General features: G+C 40.1%; 1 protein-coding gene across 1 annotated transcript; it reads right to left on the reverse strand.

Moving 5' to 3' along the window:
* Positions 1 to 1326: 1326 nt before the first annotated feature.
* rpl7 (ribosomal protein L7) lies at positions 1327 to 8780 on the reverse strand. Its single transcript, NM_001005020.1, is given in 7 exon segments — positions 1327 to 1380; positions 2940 to 3150; positions 4591 to 4700; positions 5935 to 6072; positions 6688 to 6854; positions 7222 to 7324; positions 8762 to 8780. Coding segments are annotated over 6 exon segments (741 nt in total). The 5' UTR covers positions 8776 to 8780; the 3' UTR covers positions 1327 to 1380; positions 2940 to 2941.
* Positions 8781 to 22459: the final 13679 nt, after the last annotated feature.

A 22459-nucleotide genomic window follows, 5' to 3' on the forward strand; every position in this document is an offset into this window, starting at 1 on the left:
CAAAATGGCTTCCAGTGAAGCAGTGTTCAGACAACACGCAAGTTTTACACATGCTTCAGCACTTACCAGTTTGTGAGTGTTTGTAGCCACGTATGTTTCCGCATTACCTTCAGTTGAGCGAGGCAGCTCCCGCAGGGCAGAGACCCAACACTTTTTAGAAAGTTGGTAATATTTAGCAAGCTCTTTACTACAACACATTCTTCAGTCCAAGTTCTTTTGTTAGATTACATGGCTGCGCACTTACATACCTGTGTCGGCAAAGGGAGTGCCTTACATGCAACTAATTAGTTTGCCAGATAAATAGTTAACTATGAGGACGAATGCTCCATTCAGCAGAAGTTAGCCCTGGCCCATCAATCCATACCTAGGGGCAGATCAAAATGTGAGATTAGAGCTCACCACAGAAAAATGCACCAACTTTCTATTCATACCTATGGGATTTTAGAAGCTTATTTATCAGATGGTAAACTCATTTACCCATTGATAAATATCTAGAACATCTATTCTAAAAATCCGATAGGAATGAATAGAAAGTGGGTGAATTTTTCTGTGGTGAGCTCTAATCTCACATTGATAAATCTGCCCCCTAGTGTTAATGAGATTGCTACAAACCTGTACTTTAAATATACTTGTACCCAGAGCATGGACTTGGAAAACTGCATTTATTTGTTCCCATAGAACATCCCAGAAAACGACTTTATTATGGAAAAAGGATGTCGTTTAAAGTTCTCTCAATACACTGCTATCCTTGTGGTTGGTTTTAAGAAAAACTATATCATCAAACAACGTAGGCCTCTAAAAATATACTGCATAAACAAGCTCATATGTAAAACCCTGCTTCATCTAAATAAGCCATTTGCAAAAAAATACACTTTAGTATGTGCTACTGAGTAATCCTAAATAGAAAACTGCCATTTTAAGAATTAAGGGCCGCCTCCTAGGCTCATAGGATTCACAGTGCACACATACATGCTAAGCCACATCAGCCAATTAATGGACAGTTCTGCCTTTTGCTTCCACACTTCTGCCTGTTAGAGCTGCATTATTTCTGGTCATGACAGAATCACCACGTTGTGCCGGTAACTGCTTTGGGAATTCATATTGGTAAGGGGGTGCTGTCCCCCACAATTACCGAGCACTGGGCAGAAATAGAAAGAGGCCTGGGTGTGCATGTGAAATTTTTTTTTTTTTTTACTATTGTTCAAGATTTTGCAGTACTCACATAGGATTTTCTGATGCACCAATAACACAAAAGGATTGTTATAATAACCAGTTATGCTGGAATAATATTCCTGGTTTTGTAAACACACAGACGCTGAATATCAATTGTTTTAAACCAGATTTTATTAACAGACAGACTTGAAGGCATCATGGGAAAACCTGCAGGGAGGAAAAAGAAAAATATGTTTAGGTAAAGGCTTTATAACTGCAGTTAACAGTAACCGGGCTGGTGTGTTTTTGAAACAGGGAAAGCACCAGCCTGGGGAAGCATGTAAGCAAACAATCAGTAAGGGTTGGCCCCCAGTAACTTTTCTTAGACAGATCAGGGTTGAGAAGGGGCCGGGTTAGGGACAGCAAACTTCTCCCACATCACTAAAGGTCCCCATACACGGGCCAATTCTAGCTGCCGATATTGGTCCCTTAGACCGATTCGGCCGCTAATCGGCCCGTGTATGGGCACTACCGACGGTCCTGCCCAACCACTATCTGGCCTGAAATTGTCCAGATCTCGATCGGGCAGGTTAAAAAAATCTAGTCGGATCGGGGACCACATCGACTCGTTGATGCGGTCCCCGGACCGCTTTTCCTATACCCGTCGTTATAATTCGATCGTTTGGCCCCAGGGTTAGAATTAGCCTGGATTCTCCCGATAGAAGATCTGCTTTCTTGGTGACATCGCCAAGCGAGCAGATCGGCCCGTGTATGGGGACCTCAATACTGAATGCAGAGCTTTAGGTTTATACAAAGATAAAAAAGTCCAGATATGATCATAATGAAAGAGCTGGTGTAGAAATGTAGTTTCTGTAAAATTAATTTGTTCCTGCTTGGATTGGTCTGGACCTTCATATTGAGACTTGTTAAGACATGGAAAGTTAAAAGGGGTCCTTTAACTGAAAAACAATCCTAAGCATCATTTCAATAAACATTACTAATTTTCTTAGAATTTAAAGTTATTTGTAACTGGAATTGCAAATTAAAGCAGCAGCTGAGATTGTTTGTATTCTGACACTGTAGCCAAGGCAGCTGATTAACCAACCCGGAGAATACACTCCTGCTACATTATTTCAAGAGTCAGAACCAGAGAACAGAAAAAAAAAAAAAAAAAAAAAAAAAACTGCTTTCAACTGCATATACACATAAGTTAAAAATGTTTAATCAAAGTATACTGAATTCTTGGTAAGAACACCACATTCTACCATTACTTGGATGAAGACTTCAGTTAATAATGCAGAGAATATACCATTTGTGCAGCTGCACCAGAGCTCAGGGATACCACTTAAATTAATCATGTATGTGCCCAAGCACTAATGTAGAACAAGGGGCTAGGTTCTATAGGTCCTATAATGGCACTGCTTTTTTCCCCTCTATGGCTCTTTTTCAGCTCTTTCTAACTGACCAGTCAGTGCTGGTGAATTTAGGTTGTCTATTATTTTTACCCAATAACTGCACATTTACAAGTAACAAAATTCTCAGCATTGGAATTGCAGCTTTAGGGTGGCCATACATGGGTGATAAAAAGCTGCCGTCAGTCCCTACAGAGTCAGCAATATTTAAGTTTCAAAAAAGGAGGAAAGCAGAATTGAAGGCAAGGAATTAAAATAAAAGCCAAGACTTCAGTCCTTAAAATACAAACTTAATGACAAATATAGATTTCGGATAAATACCATTCCTAAATTCAATGCAGTGATGCACAGACTGAGGAGAAAAAAAAAAATCACCTTTAGTTCATCCTTCTAATGAGCCTGTTTATCTGGTCTTCCCTATTGCCAGCATCACCACCTTCCACAAAGTGTGTTGTCTTCTTATTCATTCCTCCCCTGGGAGAGGACAGTTTGAAGGGCCACAGGAAGTTATTTGCTGCCTTGAAGTTTTTGCCAACGGTGTAGACTTCATGGATCAGATCTTCAACGCACATGACGCCTTTCTTGCCTATACAAAAGCATTGTCACCATTAGACTCACTTTGGTTTGTGCTCAAACTACTTCTATTCCTAACATTATTTATCAAACACATAGCAAATGGAGATGGACCTGGATATACATGGAGTAAATACTCCAGACGGATATACATGGAGTAAATACTCCAGACAGATACACTGGACCCTTTCCCCTTTATAAAAAGGAATCCAGCAAAAAAAAAAAAAAAAAAAAATAGTTAAAATTCCCACAATGTCTAAGTCCTTTAATAGAAAACCATTACAGGAGCATGTAGGGCATGGTGGGAAGTGTTCTTGGCTGAGCAGCGGCAACTACTGCTACACTGTTTTAATGATACATATTCTACTGTACAGCGCAGCATACATAAGTAGTGCTTTATAAATAAAGATATACATGTAGCCAGGAAGTATAGGGGAGCGCAAGAGGCTTCTTTGGAAAGAAAATATCAATTACTGACAATATAATTCATGATTTAGATGACATATCAAAACGCATAGCCAAAAAAGTGTACATTTGTTAGATACATACAATAAATGTATTTGACAGTTTTCTTTAACTCAAAATTTTCAAGATGCGTTCACTGTTTCAAAACATTTCCAAGTCAACTATCTATAAATTTAAAGTACAAAGAAAAACTGAAATATGCTGAAACATGTGCATGGAGGGTGTATCAAGCAAAGCATATACTGATCTGCTTTCCAGCTTGTGTTTGTCTAGCAGGGGGTCCTATGAGAAAAGAATTAACCCTAATAAAATTGGCCATGCATAAAAATAGTAGCACAGGAGAGTGGGTTTTCATTGACGTGGCCCCTTTAAACAGTGCTAAGTGTAGTTAATAGGAGTAATTCCCTCTCAGCAGGAAACAGCAGGTAGCCCCTATATTCTACAATACAAATAAAGACTCTTTGGATGATTTGCCCATATTACATAATATGTAACTGTATTGTTTCCTTTTCTAGTAGTCAAGTAGACCATTGTATCTGGCAGGTATGTGAACAAGCTGAGAAACAGCTCAGGTAGGTGAAAAATATATACATAAGGGCAGTGGGACCGCCTCATCTTTACAGGGAACCTCTAAAGTACTCTATACTCTGATGTGCTTCACATTATATTGTTTTGGAATGTAGCTGAATATGGCACTTGGAGTGTATTGTAGAACAGAGCTTGTGAGGTTGCAACAGGCAGCACCATTGCCATATACTAATAAGGGGAAGCATTCGCATTAACACAGAATTAGGATTCACTTCTCCTAAGTTACAGGTTTATGACTTCTAAAGCACTTTCCTATTCGTGGTTTAACAAGGTACAGAGAAAAAGATTAAAGCAAAATAGTCTCAGCCCACATGTATATGACTTTTCCCTATTATATAACAAACTGCTAAGGTATAAACTAATGTTCTTGCTTCTTAGAGCATATTTAACAGGTGCTTACCAAGGTGTTTCTCAATGAGGGAATTGTCAGTCAGAGGGATACGCTGGTTCTTAATCTTAAGGTACCCACGTTTGTAGATCAGCTGGCGCACAGACTTCAGATTTGGGTAACTGCAAAGGAATGAGAAGTTATATAAAACTAATGTCATGTATGACCTGGATAAGAATTGGCAATTCTCAAAAATGTGCAACTGCATTCCAAGCGCATCACATTCACTGACTTGGAGTTGGAGGACACCAGGTTCAGGCGACTACTTCCAAATATAATTGCCAAAACCACTGTTCAGCTGAACACACTGGCTTTATGTTCCTTAAGGCCCCATTGATGGTTACTGGGTGTCTATCCTAGGTTATTGTATACTTAGTATAAGTTTACATTAGGAGGTTGTCACAAGAGATATGCCCCAGGTGCTTTTCCAAAGACAAGTTGCTGAAGCAAGATACATGGAAGTACCTCCTGGTACGCCATGATAAAAACACATTGAACTAGAAAACACTAACCATGGGGAGATATTTTAAATAGTGTGCATCCAATTTTTATCAATGGCAAATCAAGGGCATAAGTCCCAAAAACTTATATTTGGAAGCTGCAGCAAAAGTTTGTGCATAAGTAAAAACCATTAAAGCCAGCACTAACCAAGCAACTAATAAAATGCTGGCAGCAAACAGCCTCCCTGCATTGTTAGTTCTTTCCTTTTCTCACTTACCCAAACATGTAATATACATGATTCAGTGGGAGTGAGCTACCCCAAGCTGACAGTACATAAGTCACCAATATATTCTTAACTTTATAACAAAGAACAAAATGTATCATAACCGTCATTTAGAATTATTTCTGATCAAAATAAAAATATGTTTAAAATGTGATTGTTTTTTCAAAGTATCTGAAATGTATTTCCTTTATATTTTACATAAACCACAAAGCTAAAGCTGCTGCTTATGCCCTTCATTTGTGATGTTTAAAAGCATGGCTTACAAGAAGTTAATGGGCATATGCTGTCACACAGAATGGAGTGGAAGTGTCACAGAATTAGTTCAGGGTAAACCCACCATGCCCACAAACAGCATTTTTTTACCCAGTAAAAAGACTAGCACTTGACTTTGAAATGTCACCAGTTGCTTTACAAACAAAACCTGGTAGGCAGAGCCATTAAGTATGTGGGCATAAATATATTGTTACTTAAACACCTATGTCCATAAGACAACCTCAACCATATATTGAAAAAGAAACTATTAGAATAATGTAGGCCAAGCTTCTCTGAGAACATTCTAACACACATTAAGTGTTTAAATAAAAAGTGTATTACAACTGCATGCTATATTTCATGTACTGGAGAAACCTTACCCCCATGCAATATAGGGCTCCACCAGCCTCAGCATGTTTATGCTGGCCTTGTTAAGCCTTACAAAGGTTCCATTGAAGATCTGACGCAGGCGGAGAAGTTGCAGTACTTTGCGTACCTTGGGGCTGACTCCGTTAATACTGAAACAAAACAATACATACAAATTCAGGACTTGAAAATGAAATAAGGAATACATTTTAGCAGTGCATGTTAAAAAAAACAAAAACAGCGCTCATCTGAGGGAATTCTATCAAAGTATATGTTGAGCATATCATAGTAAAAAAAAAATACAATATAATAAATATATATATGGAATAATGAGCAACTAGAAAAAAGATTGGAGTCTGCAATGGGACTGTGAGCTATTACTTATGTCCCTAAAGCCTTACAGAAGGTGAAAGTATCAGGGGTTTAGCAGGAATTTTTCTTGCTGAACAAATAGGTTACCTTCAATCAAGCACTGCTTCAGGCTGATAGTCCATATGGGGCTAACAACTAATCACAGTACATATCTGGGAAACCATGGGAATATTTTTACATCTACGTGGCTAAGCATCACTTTCTAAAAAGTTAGGAAGATTTGGCTGATCTCTAAAAACAGGCCCACTACAACTCATCATCCAAGCTATTGCCTAGGTCTGCTGCCGCCCTACCTAAAGAGAACAATCTCCAAGCATGACACCTGGGGCACTAATAAAGCTTCATGGCATGCTACCCAATACAGAACTATACTGAACCAATGTACAGACTCTCACCCTCTAATTCTGATCACAAAAGCGAGCTTGGGCTCTGCAGGTACATAAAAGTTTCCAGCTTTACGAGCCATCCTGGCCAGACGAACTTCTTTCCTGTACATTTGCCTGTATTCCTTGTAGTAGCCTTCAGCTCTCTTAAAAATGATCTTCCTCTTCTGTTTGCGAAGCTGCAATAAAACAGTTAAAACACTTTAATGTATGCATCCTCAAGCCAAGCTTTGCCTTAAGATGTGTGGACCCACATCAGGCACAAGAATTTTGTGTGCACGCGCACAGGCTGGACAATAGTGATGCAGTTCATACAATTTACACAAGTTCCATACACTAAGGGGTATATTTATCATGCTGTGTAAAAAGTGGAGTAAATCATCACCGGTGATGATGTTTATAGCAGCCAATCAGGTGCTTTGCTAACTGTTGAAATCTAATTCCTGATTGGTTGCCCTGGGCAACATCACCGGTAATGCTTCACTCCACTTTTTACACAGCATGATAAATATACCCCATGAGACAGTGTCGTCCCACAGTACTCACCTTTTTTTCAGCCACGATCTTTTTGACTCTCTTGAGCTTTGCAGCTGCAAACTGCTTTCGCCTTTTTAAAAGGCTTTCTGGCACAGATGGCACTTTCTTCTCCCTAAAAAGAAAAAAAAAATACACACATTTACCTCATTCATAAACATGAGTAAGAAACAAATACCTCTCACATTTCTATTGCCAGATTTTTATTAGCACCCAAACCAGCTCTGCAGTTCCCCTAAACAAGTGCAGTAAAAACACAGTAACATGTAGGGAAATGCGAAGCCAGGAACTAAAATACATGAGACCAGGTAGTAATCTGTCCTACCTCCCCCTACCTTAAAGGAAAAGTAACACTAAAAAATGAAAGAGCTTTAAAGTAATAAAAATATAATGCACTGGTAAAACTGGTGTGTTTGCTACAGTAACACTACTATGATATATATAATAAGCTGCTGTGTAGCCTGGGGGCAGCCATTCAAGCTGGAAAAAAGGAGAAAAGGCACAGGTTACATAGTAGATAACAGATAAGTTCTGTAGAATACAATAGTGTTTTATCTGTTATCTGCTATGTGCCTGTGCCTTTTCTCCTTTGAATGGCTGCCTCCATGGCTACACAGCAGCTTATTTATATAAATTATAGTAGACTTTCTGAAGTAAACACAACTTTTACCAGTGCAGGGCAGCAGCACATTATATTTTAGTTACATTTATACACTTTCATTTTTTGGTGTTACTGTTCCTTTAATGTTTAAGCATATGAGTAGCCCAATTATAAGAATTATTCTAGAACACCTATTTGTGTACACAGACCAACACTTCTCACAATAGAACACAACCACAGCAAAATAGCAGCAAAAAAGAAAGATAGTACAGTCAGGGCTAGAAATGTGCAACCAACAGCAGCAATTGGCTGTCAATGTCAGAAGCCGGAGTACCTAAATCTGTCAGGCTTAAGCTGTAGGCAAGGGATGTGTAGTTGCACTAGTGCTTGCTTGATCACTACATGTACAGCACATACCTGTGCATTTGCTATACGAGCAATGGCAACCCTACAGTATATCATTTATTAAACTGCACAGTGCCTGAGTAACAAAGACAGGGCAAGAAATAGAGGCAGGTAGTGTTTGGCACAGCACTGACAATGAACAAATTCCCATGTATTAATGTGTTCCTCTCAGACTGTGCCATTACACACACACGGAGGGGGGTCGATAGTAGCTAGAAATCCAGCACTCAGGGCCCAGAACAAACTAAGTACAAAGCGACTCGCTGCCAGTCATTTCTGCAGAGAGTCCCATTAACTACAGGGCCTGGTGGGTTTCAGGCATGCGACGCTGCCGGTATTCACTTAGTGGCAGGCCACAGCCGCCAGGGCAAATCACAGTTCTCTTTTTAACACTCCTCCAGTAGCAGGGCAGATGAATCGCGGCAAAATAATAAACACCGTAGCATCGCTGATGTTAAAGGAACCGATAAAGCGAGTCTGTACATAAAAAACAACGGGCTGAAACCAAGATTACATAGGATTCTAGAGAGGGCCCTGAATACTCACTCTGTACCCGCCATGTTCATCACCGGAAAAAGAGGGCGGCACGCATGCGCAGATCCCACTTAAAGACGCTACAAGGAAGTGCCTGGACGTCACCTTCTGCACATGCGCCATATAAACTGTTCTAGGCGCACAGATACTACTGTACTGACAAATAGGGAGCAGCGGGAAATAGGGACTACTATGAGTGGCATACCGAGGCGTTCTTACTGTCACTAGACAGCTTTCGTACGTGTTCTAGTCATGGCCAACACTCGTGTGAATGAAACGCTCCCTGAAACTTAGTAATACGTTATTACTCTACAATAGCCTGCAATTAATGAGCAATGGGGTGCAATTGTGCATGACAGGATTCATACGAGAGACTAGCAGTTATAATTAACATGTTTATAAAGTGCCACAATGTTCTTTAGTGCTGTACAACAACCACTACATCAGAGAATGTTCTGAACATGAAATAGTTGGCAGGCAGTAATCGTACGAAAGTGACTTCCATTTTAGGTCCCCCAAGGATATTGTCTGATACACAATAAATGTGCAGAATTTATCAATATATGACCGAAATGTTCTAACCTGGCTGGTTGACTAAATGACCAATCGCCATGGTAAGAAAATTATCGGGATGAAAATTAAGAGCCCACAAACAGTCCGAAAATTGTAGGAAACCCAGTTATTGGTATATGTATGGCCAGTTTAAGGGAGGATTCTCTGGAAATCAGGGGTGGCATTCCAAATGTAAGGAGCAGCAAGGCAGAAAGGTTTAAGATGGGAAATAGCAGTATTTTGGGGGTTGCAACCAAGTGGTTGCTCAGTGAGGAGTAAAGGATTCAGTTAGGAATGGAGGGCTTTGAAGGTTGTGAGGAGTTTGCAAGTTATTCTTTGTTTAATGGGAAGCCAGGATAAGGACTTCAGCAGGGGAGGGACCTATACTTTCTTGGATGAGAGGAGGAGAATTCTGGCAGCCCTGTTTAATACAGACTGTATGGGGAAGAGATGGCAGTTAGGGAGGTCAGTTTGTGGCAGGTTACAGTAGTCTAGCGAGGATAGAATGAGGGCATGCATGAGTGTCTTAGCTGTTGCAGGTGAAAAAAGGGATGGATTTTGGCAATATTGCATAAGAAAAGGTGACAGGTTTTGACAGTGGTGTTAATATGGTCAGAGAAGGTGAGAGAGGAGTCAAAGATCAGCCCCAGACTATGTGCTGCATTGACAGGGTTAATGAGTGTGTCATCAATAGATATAGTAAAGGGGAAGTAGGACAAGGCATATATGGAAAGATGATCAGTTCAGTTTTTGTTAGGTTCATTATTAGGATCATACAAGGTACTTTTTTATTATTACAGAGGAAAAGGAAATCTTTCCTTTTTTAAAAATTAGAATTATTTGCTTAAAATCGACTCTATTGGAGAGGGAATTCCCATAATTTGTAGATTTTTGTGTATATGGTTCTAGGTAAGAGCTCCCATACCTGTTGCAAAATGTTTTTGTCAGTGACATATTGCCCTTTGTACCATATAAGAATTGCATTAAACAGGGCTGAACCATTATATACTGTGTAGACACACCAGAAACACACAGTGAATATAATTAAATATTAGCTCAAAAGTATACATAAATAATAACTGCTGTAGTTTCTATATTTTGTTTACTGCTTTTCATAGTGTCAAGTACCATCCATTGCACTGTTTAACAAAGGGGCCTATGTACTCTAAGGCCAGTCCTTCCTTACTATAACATGCACAATAGTAACATAGTGTCCTTGTGGTGAGCGTACCACTGCAAGAAACCAACAATGCAACTGGACCTACTGCATGTGAATGTGATAGGGATGTTAGACTCTAAACTCCACTAGGGCAGGGACTGATGTTAGTATGAGCACATTTTTTCGGCAGGCATGGATTTGCAGCGAATATCTGCATTTCACCATTGGCATATTGTTTTTTGGGAATAAAACGGCTTAAAAAAAAGGTGCAATCGCATCAAAAATAAAAGTGCGGTCGTGCAAAAATAGGTGCGGTCACATCAAAAGGTGCAGTCCCATTAACAAAAAGGCACGGCCGCATCAAAAAAGTTTTGCACTGCAAATTTTTTGCTGTTTCGCACATTTTTCCATAGTTTCACTAATTTTTTACCAAAGCGAGACAGGGCAGATTCACTCATCACTAACTGATGTGAATGATGCATTATCTCTGAAAAATGCCGTGTCAGTACTATATAAATACCCTCTTAGACCTAGCAGATGTAAGGGTTATTGTGACAACGTGCTGTATTTACAGTTTGGGGGATTGTAATTTTGGATGCAAAATCATTTTAGGGCATCCACCCTAAGACATGTAAGCACATGGGTGTGTAAACCACATATTCAAATGTTACAAACAGTGACCACAAAAAGATCTGTGTTTTGGTATATAGCCCCCTTTTTGTGTATAACAATACGGGGAAACTGTGTGGCAGTTTCCCCAATGGGAGGGGCATAAGAGAGGATTGTGGAGAGCAGCCTGAAGGCAAGGTGGGTATGTACCCAAAATAATGCCTTATCTGATTAGAGTTTGTTCAAATATCATTATTTAGATAGGACCAGCACATTATGCAGCTTTCACTATAGATTTATAACAAACAGAGGTCTAAAAATAATTTAACAAATTATTGTATGGTGGAATATCCCAATTTCTGAGAACCACCTTGAGCCATGTTTGCAACCCTAACCCATTCAGCATTCATGATTAGTGACCAAATCGGGTATAGATCTGCATGTTTGGTGACCTTGCTAATGAAAGCCTGCCATACATGTGCCAGTATAATTGTACAAAACAAAGTTTAGTGCAATTTTTGTACTGTGTGTGGTTTTTGAATAATCATCCCAACAAGTTTTGTACCGTGGCAATCGGTCGTTTAGTCGCTCGGACAGGTTAAAAAATTTCTGTTGGATAACAATAATATCTTTGCATGTATTGCCTAAAGATATTCTTCTTTTCCTGATGTGCTGCTGCCAATACTATTGCAAGTGCAATGATTGTTGAAAACATCATCCGATTTCATATTTTTCTGACTATAATCCTACAATTTCAGTTTTAGATAGTTGCATTAATACATACAGTCGATATCCAAACGATTGTGGTACGATGACTAAAATCTGTTTGGCCAGCTTAAGACTTGCATTAGTTGCTTGATAAGGGTCAACATTATCAAAACATAACATTTTTGTGCCTGAAAATATTATTTAATGTTTAGTACATTAGAGTAGTTTTGATGTAAAAGTTATAGCCTTTATGCTTGCATATGGAAAGTAAAGTAATGTTATTTTGTATGTTTTAAAGGCTTTCCGGCACTCAGGTGCATATTCAAGATATCCAGCTACTCCTAAAAGTACCAACTGCCTGCAGCTATGTTATCTTTAATCACATGTGTAATGGCATAAATTTCCCTATGCAGTGAGGTATTTTACAATTGATAGAGAGAGGTGAACAGCATTGTGATGTGATAGAAATGGCACATTTCCTTTTGCTGGTAAATATTTGGTGGTAATCTAATCAGTATTTTGTTTATAAATTTCTCTTTTCTTGACAACCTAACTTCCCAGGTAGGTATGATGTCCATGTCATGCAATGCTTACTGCACAATGGATCAAATCCAGCTTCGGGGATGTAGACAGTTTTCTGTGCCCTTACAAATGTCTTCATAAAATATGGAACTAAGATATAGTTATTTTACATTATCAGTGAATGATTGGAAATAACCTGACTAAAAATCCTCAGAGCCAAACGCAAACCCATAAATGACAGTAATTTTGTTGACATAATCTATCTCCCAATCATTAATTCCCACACCACAACATGACATTTTGTGGTTATGTCAGAGTACAATGTTTTGGTTAAAACTGCCAGCGAGACTGGGCTGGTCTCTGAGAGAGATACACTGACCTCATGGTTTACATACATGAACAGTGAAATATGCAGAAATATGACAACTGAAAACTATGTTATGACACTTTTATCTGCAAACCTAGGGATACATATTCTTGGCTCATTCCTGGCTTGCTAAGATTTACTGACTTGAAATCAGTATTGTAATATAAACACCTTAATTTTTACTATGTACTTATCACAGACTAATTCAAAATTTTTGGGGTCCCTGACAACTTAACAGATGGGCCACATTCCTGTGTAGCGTTTGCCCTGTCTGAGTTCAGTCCAGAGCGCCATTGCCTGTATGTGGGGCACCTATCAACAGACTAATTCAAAATTTTTGGGGTCCCTGACAACTTAACAGATGGGCCACATTCCTGTGTAGTGTTTGCCCTGTCTGAGTTCAGTCCAGAGCGCCATTGCCTGTATGTGGGGCACCTATCAACTGGATAAACTGGTTTTGATGCAGTGATTTGTTATCCCTGACTCAACACCCATTACATAGAGGGATGTATATGTTTTGATGTAATGATTAGAAAATACAGGTATGGGACCTGTTATCCAGAATGCTCATGACATGGGGTTTTCTGATAAGAGATATTTTTGTAATTTGGATCTCCATACCTTAGTATGTTAAACATTAAATAAAATAATAGGAATTAATAAGATTAAGGATTAATTCTTTTGTAAGGATGGATATAACTGCATACATCTTGCAACGAGTGTCCGATTACAGCCATACGTTCAACCAAAACATATCCTACAGTATGGGAAAAGGTTAACCCTTTTGAGTATTTATTTACCTTTCCTGTAAAACAGGAGATTTTCAATTGAGACCACGCGTTTCACAGCATGACCTTTTGTCTCAAACTGTGCAAATTGCTTTTTGCACCAGCTACTCCTTAGAAGCAGCAGGGATTGTGGCCTTTACTGAAATGTTGGCATATCACAGGCATCCAATATCAATTGCAAAGTATCTGTGCATCATCGAAAATCACAAGTTTATGTGCAGGTAATATGATTATTCCCTGCTGGCCTTCAGGGACCAATTAACACATTGTAATTCTGTTTTAATCTGGAATTTCCTGCATGTGTCTGCTTATGGTTCATTACAATCCCATAGGCCAGTGATGTCAAGATATAGAGGGCAAGTTATCCAATATAGCAGATTTGTAAGTGTTGTATAGAGGAATAGCCTTTTTGTGTGATGTAGGTACTGATATTCTCAAAGAATTTGTAGTTACCATTTCCTACCTATTTGTTGGGGTCAGTACTGGTTTATTATTCTTTTAGAGCAAGGCCTCTCCTATTGGTCAGAGAGTAAAGTAGTTGCACATACCATTGTGCACACACAACCTTTTAGGGCTGTGGCACACGGGGAGATTAGTCGCCGCAAATGTAATGCAGAGACACGCAAGGGGTGCAGGCAGTATTGACAGGTATGCCTTGTGTCCGCTGGCACTGTGCTCTTCACCTAGTGCCTAATTTCCAATTCGGTGCTAGGCTCAGAGCACAACCAGCCCACGGGCGACTAATCTCCCCGTGTGCCAGAGCCCTTACTGGTGGGAAGGTATTTTGGGGAGATTAGTCGGCGGTAGTAGCAGAGATTTAACTGCAGGCGACTAATCTCCCCCGTGGAACATCATCCATAAACATACATTACTTACCTATTGGTAATTATACTGGTGTAGTTTAGCACCTATATTATTAAATGAGCCCCTGAATATTATCTGCGCACTGAGTTACAGGACTTAAATGACAAAAAGCTAGTGACACAAAAAGCTAATTTAAGGAACAATTACCACGTTAAAGCACAAGTGACATTATTTACACATTTAACTTTACACATTATTTACACATTTATCTTCTTGTCCAAATGGTAAATTTGCTCCATATCAGATTTACAGTATTTACCTACTATATAGGCCATGTCTTGATGAGCTCCCACTTTGGGCACATAGAGAGCCAAGTCCTCCTTATGGGTCCATAAAACACTTCCTATGGATATAAACTGTAGATTCATCAATATCTATCTATGTTAAGCTAAAGTGCAGCACCAGCATTGCATCAGTATAGAAACACTCCCCAATAAGCTCTAAGCAGCAGACAAAAAAAGTCACATAAATACATTGTTACCATTTTGTGTTTATACACATATATAAATATTTTTGCCATGCTAAAAACTGCATAAATGTAAAATAAAAAATATCTGTAGTTTTTGACAAAAAATTTTTTTCATCACATTCTTTTCTTATTTACATTTGTCTTTTGTCTGAGTGGGTCTGTGACTAATTCAAGAAGGGTGTTTACAGCTTGCAGTTCCCAATGTTGTTGTTTATGTGATAGGGCTGTTTGTCTATATCAGCTCACACCACCCATTGCACAGTACTTCCTGGTACAAGTAGCCCCCCTGCATTAAGCATGCATACTGCATTATCCAATGAGATGTGAATATCATGCCATGCCTAGCACACTTTAATTAGAAGTGTATGTGTTTTGTAATTAAAGGAAAGTGTTAACCTAATCAGAGCCACACATGGAAATTAAAGGAAGCTGGGCACCACGCAGTGCATGCAACATTCTGAATGAAGATTTGTGTGTGTGTGTCTCTAATAATGCACAATGAGAAGGGGACTCACATCTTTGGACATGTTTACCATATGGCAGTAAAGCAATATAGAGCTGGTTATTTGTCTGTTGCAGAAGGAACCTTAAATTAGCATGACTCCTTTGCATGCATTTAGATATATTAATTTCTTACATTATTACCAGATCCCCAACCTTTCTGGTCAACTGAGGAATGTGCAGATTTCATGCCATATAAATAAGCACCTAGTGTTATGCTTTGGCTACACAGTAATCAGTGTCTTCCCATTTATTTAGTTTCTGACAAGAAAAAAAAGAAAACCCTTATAAATTAGAATATGTTCCTGTAACTGTTTTGCATCTTATGGCAAGCTAGGGGGGCGAGTGGATGGTTTGTACAAAATAAAATGACATGTTACATGGGTGTTCTGGTTTTAAATTGTGCGTGTCCCTACTTGTACTTTAATCACAGACAGAGAAATCCTTGCTGGAAATGGCTACATGATTTCTTTGAATGGCCTCTCTCAAACATCACCACTAGGTGGCACTCACAGGTTAAAGCTGCAAAAGCACAAGTTAAAAAGAACACCTGTTTCACAGATATACACACTACCTGTTCATTGTCAGTAACCATTTGTGGTCAAACATCACCACAACAGCACAGAAACAGCAAACAAACTACAAAGACCCAAAATCACTACAGATATCATTCTAATGTAATCTCAGATTACCTGATTAATATCAAATGTCATTTTTAATTTTTTTTAAAGGTATAATATGCAACATTTTCCTTTCCCTTAGTCCCTTAGAATAATAACTCATAAATTGTTGTATACACCAAACATATTCTCTCTTAATTTATGCATTTATGCACTGAGTTAAGGAATAAGGTAGCTCCAATATATATATATATATATATATATATCATAGAAAGAGTGCCGCACACATAGGGACTTGATACAAAAGAAAAAGTGGTTTTATTGAAAAAGTTTTTTTCAATAAAACCACTTTTTCTTTTGTATCAAGTCCCTATGTGTGCGGCACTCTTTCTATTATATTTTGACCTGCACCAAGGGCATTTGGACTTGTAAAGGGTGTGCTCCTTCCTGTATACTATATATATATATATAGAAGCTGCCTTATTCCTTAACTCAGAAGAGGTATTGCTTATAGACTTCTCATAACTGCTGAAGCACAAAGCCAGAACAAAAATTGTGCTAGATAATTCAATATATAATATAATATATAATATAAGGTAAGTATGCAGGGGCCACAGTACAATGGAATAGTATATGTTGGTTAAAAAATTTTTTTGCACTTTGCAGTATTTACAGCCTTAGCAAAGGTACGTATTTAGGTAATTTGGACTCATCCACAAGTCTGTGGATTCTGGCAAATCCCAGAGGGGCTGCTGTAAGATACCATAGAGAGATACTATTTCATGGACCTATGTGGGGCTGTTTGGGCCACTGTGTACTTGAAATTCCAGGGCCTATTTTGAATCCCAGTCCAGGCCTGTTTGGACTATATTACTTTTGAAAACTTTATAGGGATGGGATGCCTTAAGGGCTCTGGCACACGGGGGAGATTAGTCGCCCACGACAAAACTCACTGTTCGCGGGCGACTAATCTCCCCGAGTTGCCTACCCCTGCCATCCCACCGCCGAACATGTAAGTCGCCGGCGGGATGGCAGACGTGGCGGCGCGATTTCGTACAGGGAGTTTTGTCGCGGGCGACTAATCTCCCCCGTGTGCCAGAGCCCTAAGTGTTTGGGTAAATAACTTAACACACATAACAAAGCTTGGGGGAGTCTCCTTCTATTGGAGGCCTCCATCCAGTTCCAAAAATGATCCTTTTGTGCCCTGTGGCACCAAGCACTGTAGGTATCATTATTTCCTGTGGCACAAATAACACAAGCTATTGCCTATGGAGACACTGTCCGGCATTTTCTTCTCCTGTGATTATTCTTGTATGGAGCCAGGGGTAGCTTTAATTATGAAGTGTAACCAACTGATACAATTTGCTTAACCAAATAGGACCTAATAATGCATTTGCCTGCTGCTTCTTGAGCCAGCTTTTGACTCAACTTTAGAACCAATTAGTTAAAAAGTAAATTGAATATGAACTTGGCTTAGAAGGCACTTTCCAGAATAATGGATTGTTTTGTACTTCATGGAAAGAAATGGCTGATAGATAAGTTATTTTTCTTTTGCTGTCTGGTAAAAGATACATCACAGGATGCTTCTCTAGTCTTTGGCAAAGCCCTTGTAATGACTTTATAACCAAATCTAGAACTTCTAATTTCTATTGCCAAGGTAAGATTATGTGTTGCCTTTATTGGGGCACAATGGTTAGATGCAATGAGTCTGTAAATTAAACCTGCATATGCAGAGGATATGAACATATTGTTTTATGTGTAACAGCGATCAGGCAGGAAATAAGAGAGCCAGCAAGCAGCAAGTGAAATGTGTGACAGGCTTAGATGTACATTGCATAGAGATTTTGTACATCTGAAAGTGTAAATCAGCTCTCTACAGTCCATTTTCCAAACTAGGGCCTACTCAACACTTCCCACTTTAGTTAAGTACTTAAAGGAAAAATATACTCCCAGAATACGTAACCAACATATAGTTTATATTATGTGACCTAATAAAGAATTTCACCAAACTGGAATATATATATATCAGTAAATATTGCACTTTTACATCCTTTCCCTTTATCCACCGTTTTGTGATGGGCTGTGTGCTCCCTCAGAGATCAGCTGACCAGAAATAATGCAGCTCTAACTGTAACAGGAGTGTGGGAGTAAAGGACAGAACTTGGTCCATTAACTGGCTGATGGGGCCTAGCATGTATGTGTGCCTTGTGCCTATTCTTTTCATTTGGGAAATGTCTATGGTTTTTGTTATTTCTTACTCTAAACAGGGCAACATTTTAAAATAAAACTAAAGCCAGTGGTCTGCTGGTTTATTTGACTTTGCTCTTTGGGTTCAGGAAGCAGAATGTGGCTTCATTTATTAGTTTCATTTTCAAATTTAGTCCTGTTTAGAGCAACAAATAACAAAAACCATAGATATTTCCTATTTATAAGAATAGGCAAAACATATGTTTAGCACAAGCCATATTATTTGCACCAATGTTGAAAAACGGGGTATAGAGTGCTTTAAAAAAAAAGGTTTTGTGTTTTTTTTGTGATAGTTGTATAAGCAAACTAATGTGTTTAGTGGCATGATAAGCCACACTGGCATTGTTATGTGTGTGAGTAAATGAGACTGTATTTCTTATCTCTAAAGGGGGCCGGTGGCTGCCTTTCCCTTTGTTTCATTTCCACAGAGAAGAAACTTGCAGTTAAATTAATTCTGATGAGATGCTTAGAGCTGGGCGGGGGCCTCTGGGTGGACTTTCCTGTTGTAAACACAAAACGTATCTGACTAATATGTAATACAAATATTTAATACATATAGACTACACATATTTAACAATTATATGTAGCATGATTAGTGGTTAGCAATGAAGCCTTGCAGCACTGGCATCATGGGGTAACTATATAGGAAGCAGACATCATGGTCGCGTGGGGGGGCAGGGAGGGTCCGGACCGTAGGGTCTGCTTCCTCTGTAGCTGTAGAGACATCCCCCTCCCCAGACGCTCCCCCACCTGAGAGCATGAAGGCAGGGAGAGGGGTATATGACCTGGCTGGGGGTGCACTGTATGCAAGGGGTTTTCTCTGAGTATTCTGGTTTCCTCCCACATTCTAACAACACATACTGGAGCATAATGAAACTGACCCTTACACTTATGGGCTGATTTACTAATCCACGAATCCGAATCCCGAATGGGAAAAAATCGGATTGGAAACGAACATTTTGCGACTTTTTCGTATTTTTTGCGATTTTTTTCGGCGCCGGCACGATTTTTTCGTAAATTGTCGCGACTTTTTCGTAGCCATTACGACTTGCTCGTAAATTGTCACGACTTTTTCGTAGCCATTACGACTTGCTCGTAAATTGTCGTGACTTTTTCGTAGCCATTACGACTTGCTCGTAAATTATCGAGACTTTTTCGTATTGAGCGCTCGTAAACGGCGGGCAAACCTTTGCGACTTTGCATGATTTTGGAATCCTCCCATAGGACTCAATGGCACTCTGCAGCTCCAACCTGGCCCAAGGAAAGTCTCCCATAGGACTCAATGGCACTCTGCAGCTCCAACCTGGCCCAAGGAAAGTCTCCCATAGGGCTCAATGGCACTCTGCAGCTCCAACCTGGCCCAAGGAAAGTCTCCCATAGGGCTCAATGGCACTCTGCAGCTCCAACCCGGCCCAAGGAAAGTCTCCTATAGGGCTCAATGGCACTCTGCAGCTCCAACCCGGCCCAAGGAAAGTCTCCCATAGGGCTCAATGGCACTCTGCAGCTCCAACCCGGCCCAAGGAAAGTCTCCCATAGGGCTCAATGGCACTCTGCAGCTCCAACCTGGCCCAAGGAAAGTCTCCCATAGGGCTCAATGGCACTCTGCAGCTCCAACCTGGCCCAAGGAAAGTCACGATACTGAAGCTTGAATGAATCCGAGACTTTCGTACTCGGCGCGAGGGCTACGAAAAAGTTGCGACAATTTACGAGCAAGTCGTAATGGCTACGAAAAAGTTGCGACAATTTACGAGCAAGTTGAAATGGCTCCGAAAAAGTCGCGACAATTTAGGAAAAAATCGCAAAATACCGATCATTACGAAAAAAACGCATTTGGACGCTTTTCGGACGTTCATGGATTAGTAAATGTGCCCCTTAGCTTCACTGGGGCAGGGAATGATGAACTATCTTTGTAAAGTTGCACATATAATGTTGGAACTCACTATATAAATGAGTAATAATACCTGTACTAGGCCAGTGGAATTTGATTTGCACAGCTTATACCCTCTCTATCCATAGAACTGGGGAGACTCCTTTCAGTAAGAATACCTCTCTGCCAACCTATTAGCAACAAATTCTTCTCATACACTGTACAGGATCATCCCCACTGTCTTCTGTCACACAGTTGCTGGTGAAATGATTGATGGCACCCTGGGGATCTACTATTCAGTACAGATAATATGCCTATTATCACCCCCTCTCTGTGTCAGAGGGCTAAGCATTAACAAGGGCTGGATGACTGTCTCAAGAAAGAAACATTTAAAGGCTATGGCACGCTAAGTGTTTTAATTGACGCTACAAGCTGAGTTGATCAAAATGCCAGAACTCTCCATGAGTCACTTCCCACTGACATCAATAGGAAGCATCTTGGACAGCAACAAATTCACAATTATCGCTGGAAAATACACACCGGCAGGTTTCGGTGATAACAGCGAGTGAAGGGCAGCCAATGGCACTAAATTGTCAATAGGCTTTTTTGTCACCAAAGAGCGTTTTAGCAATTAAAATGATTTGGGGGCCACAGGTTTATGGCAAGTTGGACTAGGCGTAGACAGAGGAAGCATGTGCCTTTGCAACAACTGGGGATGCCCAGTTAGAAAGGGAGGAATCTGCAAGAGTAATAGCAAGTGAAGAGCAGCAGATTGGGGCAGGCATACAATGGTGGGGTGGTTGATGCAGGAATGTCACCAGATCAAGCAGTAATGCCTTGGGTGCCAGTACTTTGATTAGTGTGCAGGGCTTATCAAGTTAGGAGCTAATCAGGCTATTTTAGCCCACTGAAATACTAGTAAAAATCCTGATGAGCCCCAATTCAGTTGGGCCCTGCCGTCCGCCCTTTCAGCCTGATCTACGTGTGGGGGGTGTAGTAGAAAGGGGGCGAGTTAGGGTGGAAACAGGCTAAGGTTGTGGATTTCAATGCAGCAGTGGCTGGGTGGTGGGCCCTTGACTCAGGTACCCAGAGGGCCCAGGCACCCAAGTCTGACACTGTGTCCACATGGGTAATATTTGGCTCTAGATCATAATCATAGAAAAGTTTACCCAACATGATGCAAATGGACAAATTGGATTTCTAATTGCCACTCTAGGCTGTAAGTGCCACTCTAGGCTGTAAGTGCCACAAAACTATTTATTCCACAACAGACCTTTTAAAAGAAAAGAAAAAAAACAAACTGAAAGTTTCACATCAGACTACAAAGATTACACCACTAGCAGCACCATATTAGTAAATGCCTGAACTGCCAGTTATCATGGTTTTACGCTCTCTAGGTCCTACTGAATTAGTAAGAATAAATTGGATTGATCCTGATTAGGCTAAATCACAACTCCCCATGTGAAGAACCACATGGAGAGCCATATTATTTAAGTCATGTAATTTATGGTGCTATTACATCATACCAGTGTACCGCTGAGCATTGGAGGTGTACATAAAATAATTAAAATACTTATCTCAAAGAAGAGCCCATATTTAAAATACATTTAAATATTTTGTGGAAAAAATATTTCTAATAGTATAGCAGTTACATGCTTCTCACATGTTTCTGAGAGAGGTCTTCCTTGCTTTCTTTTACAGTGGAAGTATTTCTTGTGCTTTGCTTTGGGATTTGGAAACATAAGTAATTCTGGGTGCTTTGACCACCATAGTACAACAATTTAGTAGTTAAAATAGGAGACCAGTCCCCACAAATGTGAGGGGGGTGAGGGGACCCAGTGTGACCCAATGAGCCAGCAGCAAATCTGCCATGGGCGCAGGTGGGGGGATTAGACTTCTGTGCGCCCTACTCCTGTACTCCTGCTATATATTGTGGTACTTCAGCCTAAGGGGGCTAGAAAAGTGTCTGGGGCTGATTTACCAAGACACGAATTCGAATCCGAATTGGAAAAATTCCGATTGGAAAACGAACATTTTGCGACTTTTTCGTATTTTTTGCGATTTTTTCGTCGCCTTTATGACTTTTTGGAAATTGTCGCGAGTTTTTCGTTACCAATACGATTTGCGCGAAAAAACGCGAGTTTTTTGTAGCCATTACGACTTGCGCGAAAAAACGCGAGTTTTTCGTAGCCATTACGATTCGCTCGTATCTTGTCGCGACTTTTTCGTATTGAGCGCTCGTTAGCGGCGGGCGAAACTTTCAGACTTAGCATGATTTTGGAAGCCTCCCATAGGACTCAATGGCACCCTGCAGCTCCAACCTGGCCCAAGGAAAGTCTCCCATAGGGCTCAATGGCACTCTGCAGCTCCAACCCGGCCGGCCCAAGGAAAGTCTCCCATAGGGCTCAATGGCACTCTGCAATTCCAACCCGGCCCA

This window comes from Xenopus tropicalis, chromosome 6 (assembly GCF_000004195.4).
Source record: "Xenopus tropicalis strain Nigerian chromosome 6, UCB_Xtro_10.0, whole genome shotgun sequence".
NCBI lineage: Eukaryota > Metazoa > Chordata > Amphibia > Anura > Pipidae > Xenopus > Xenopus tropicalis.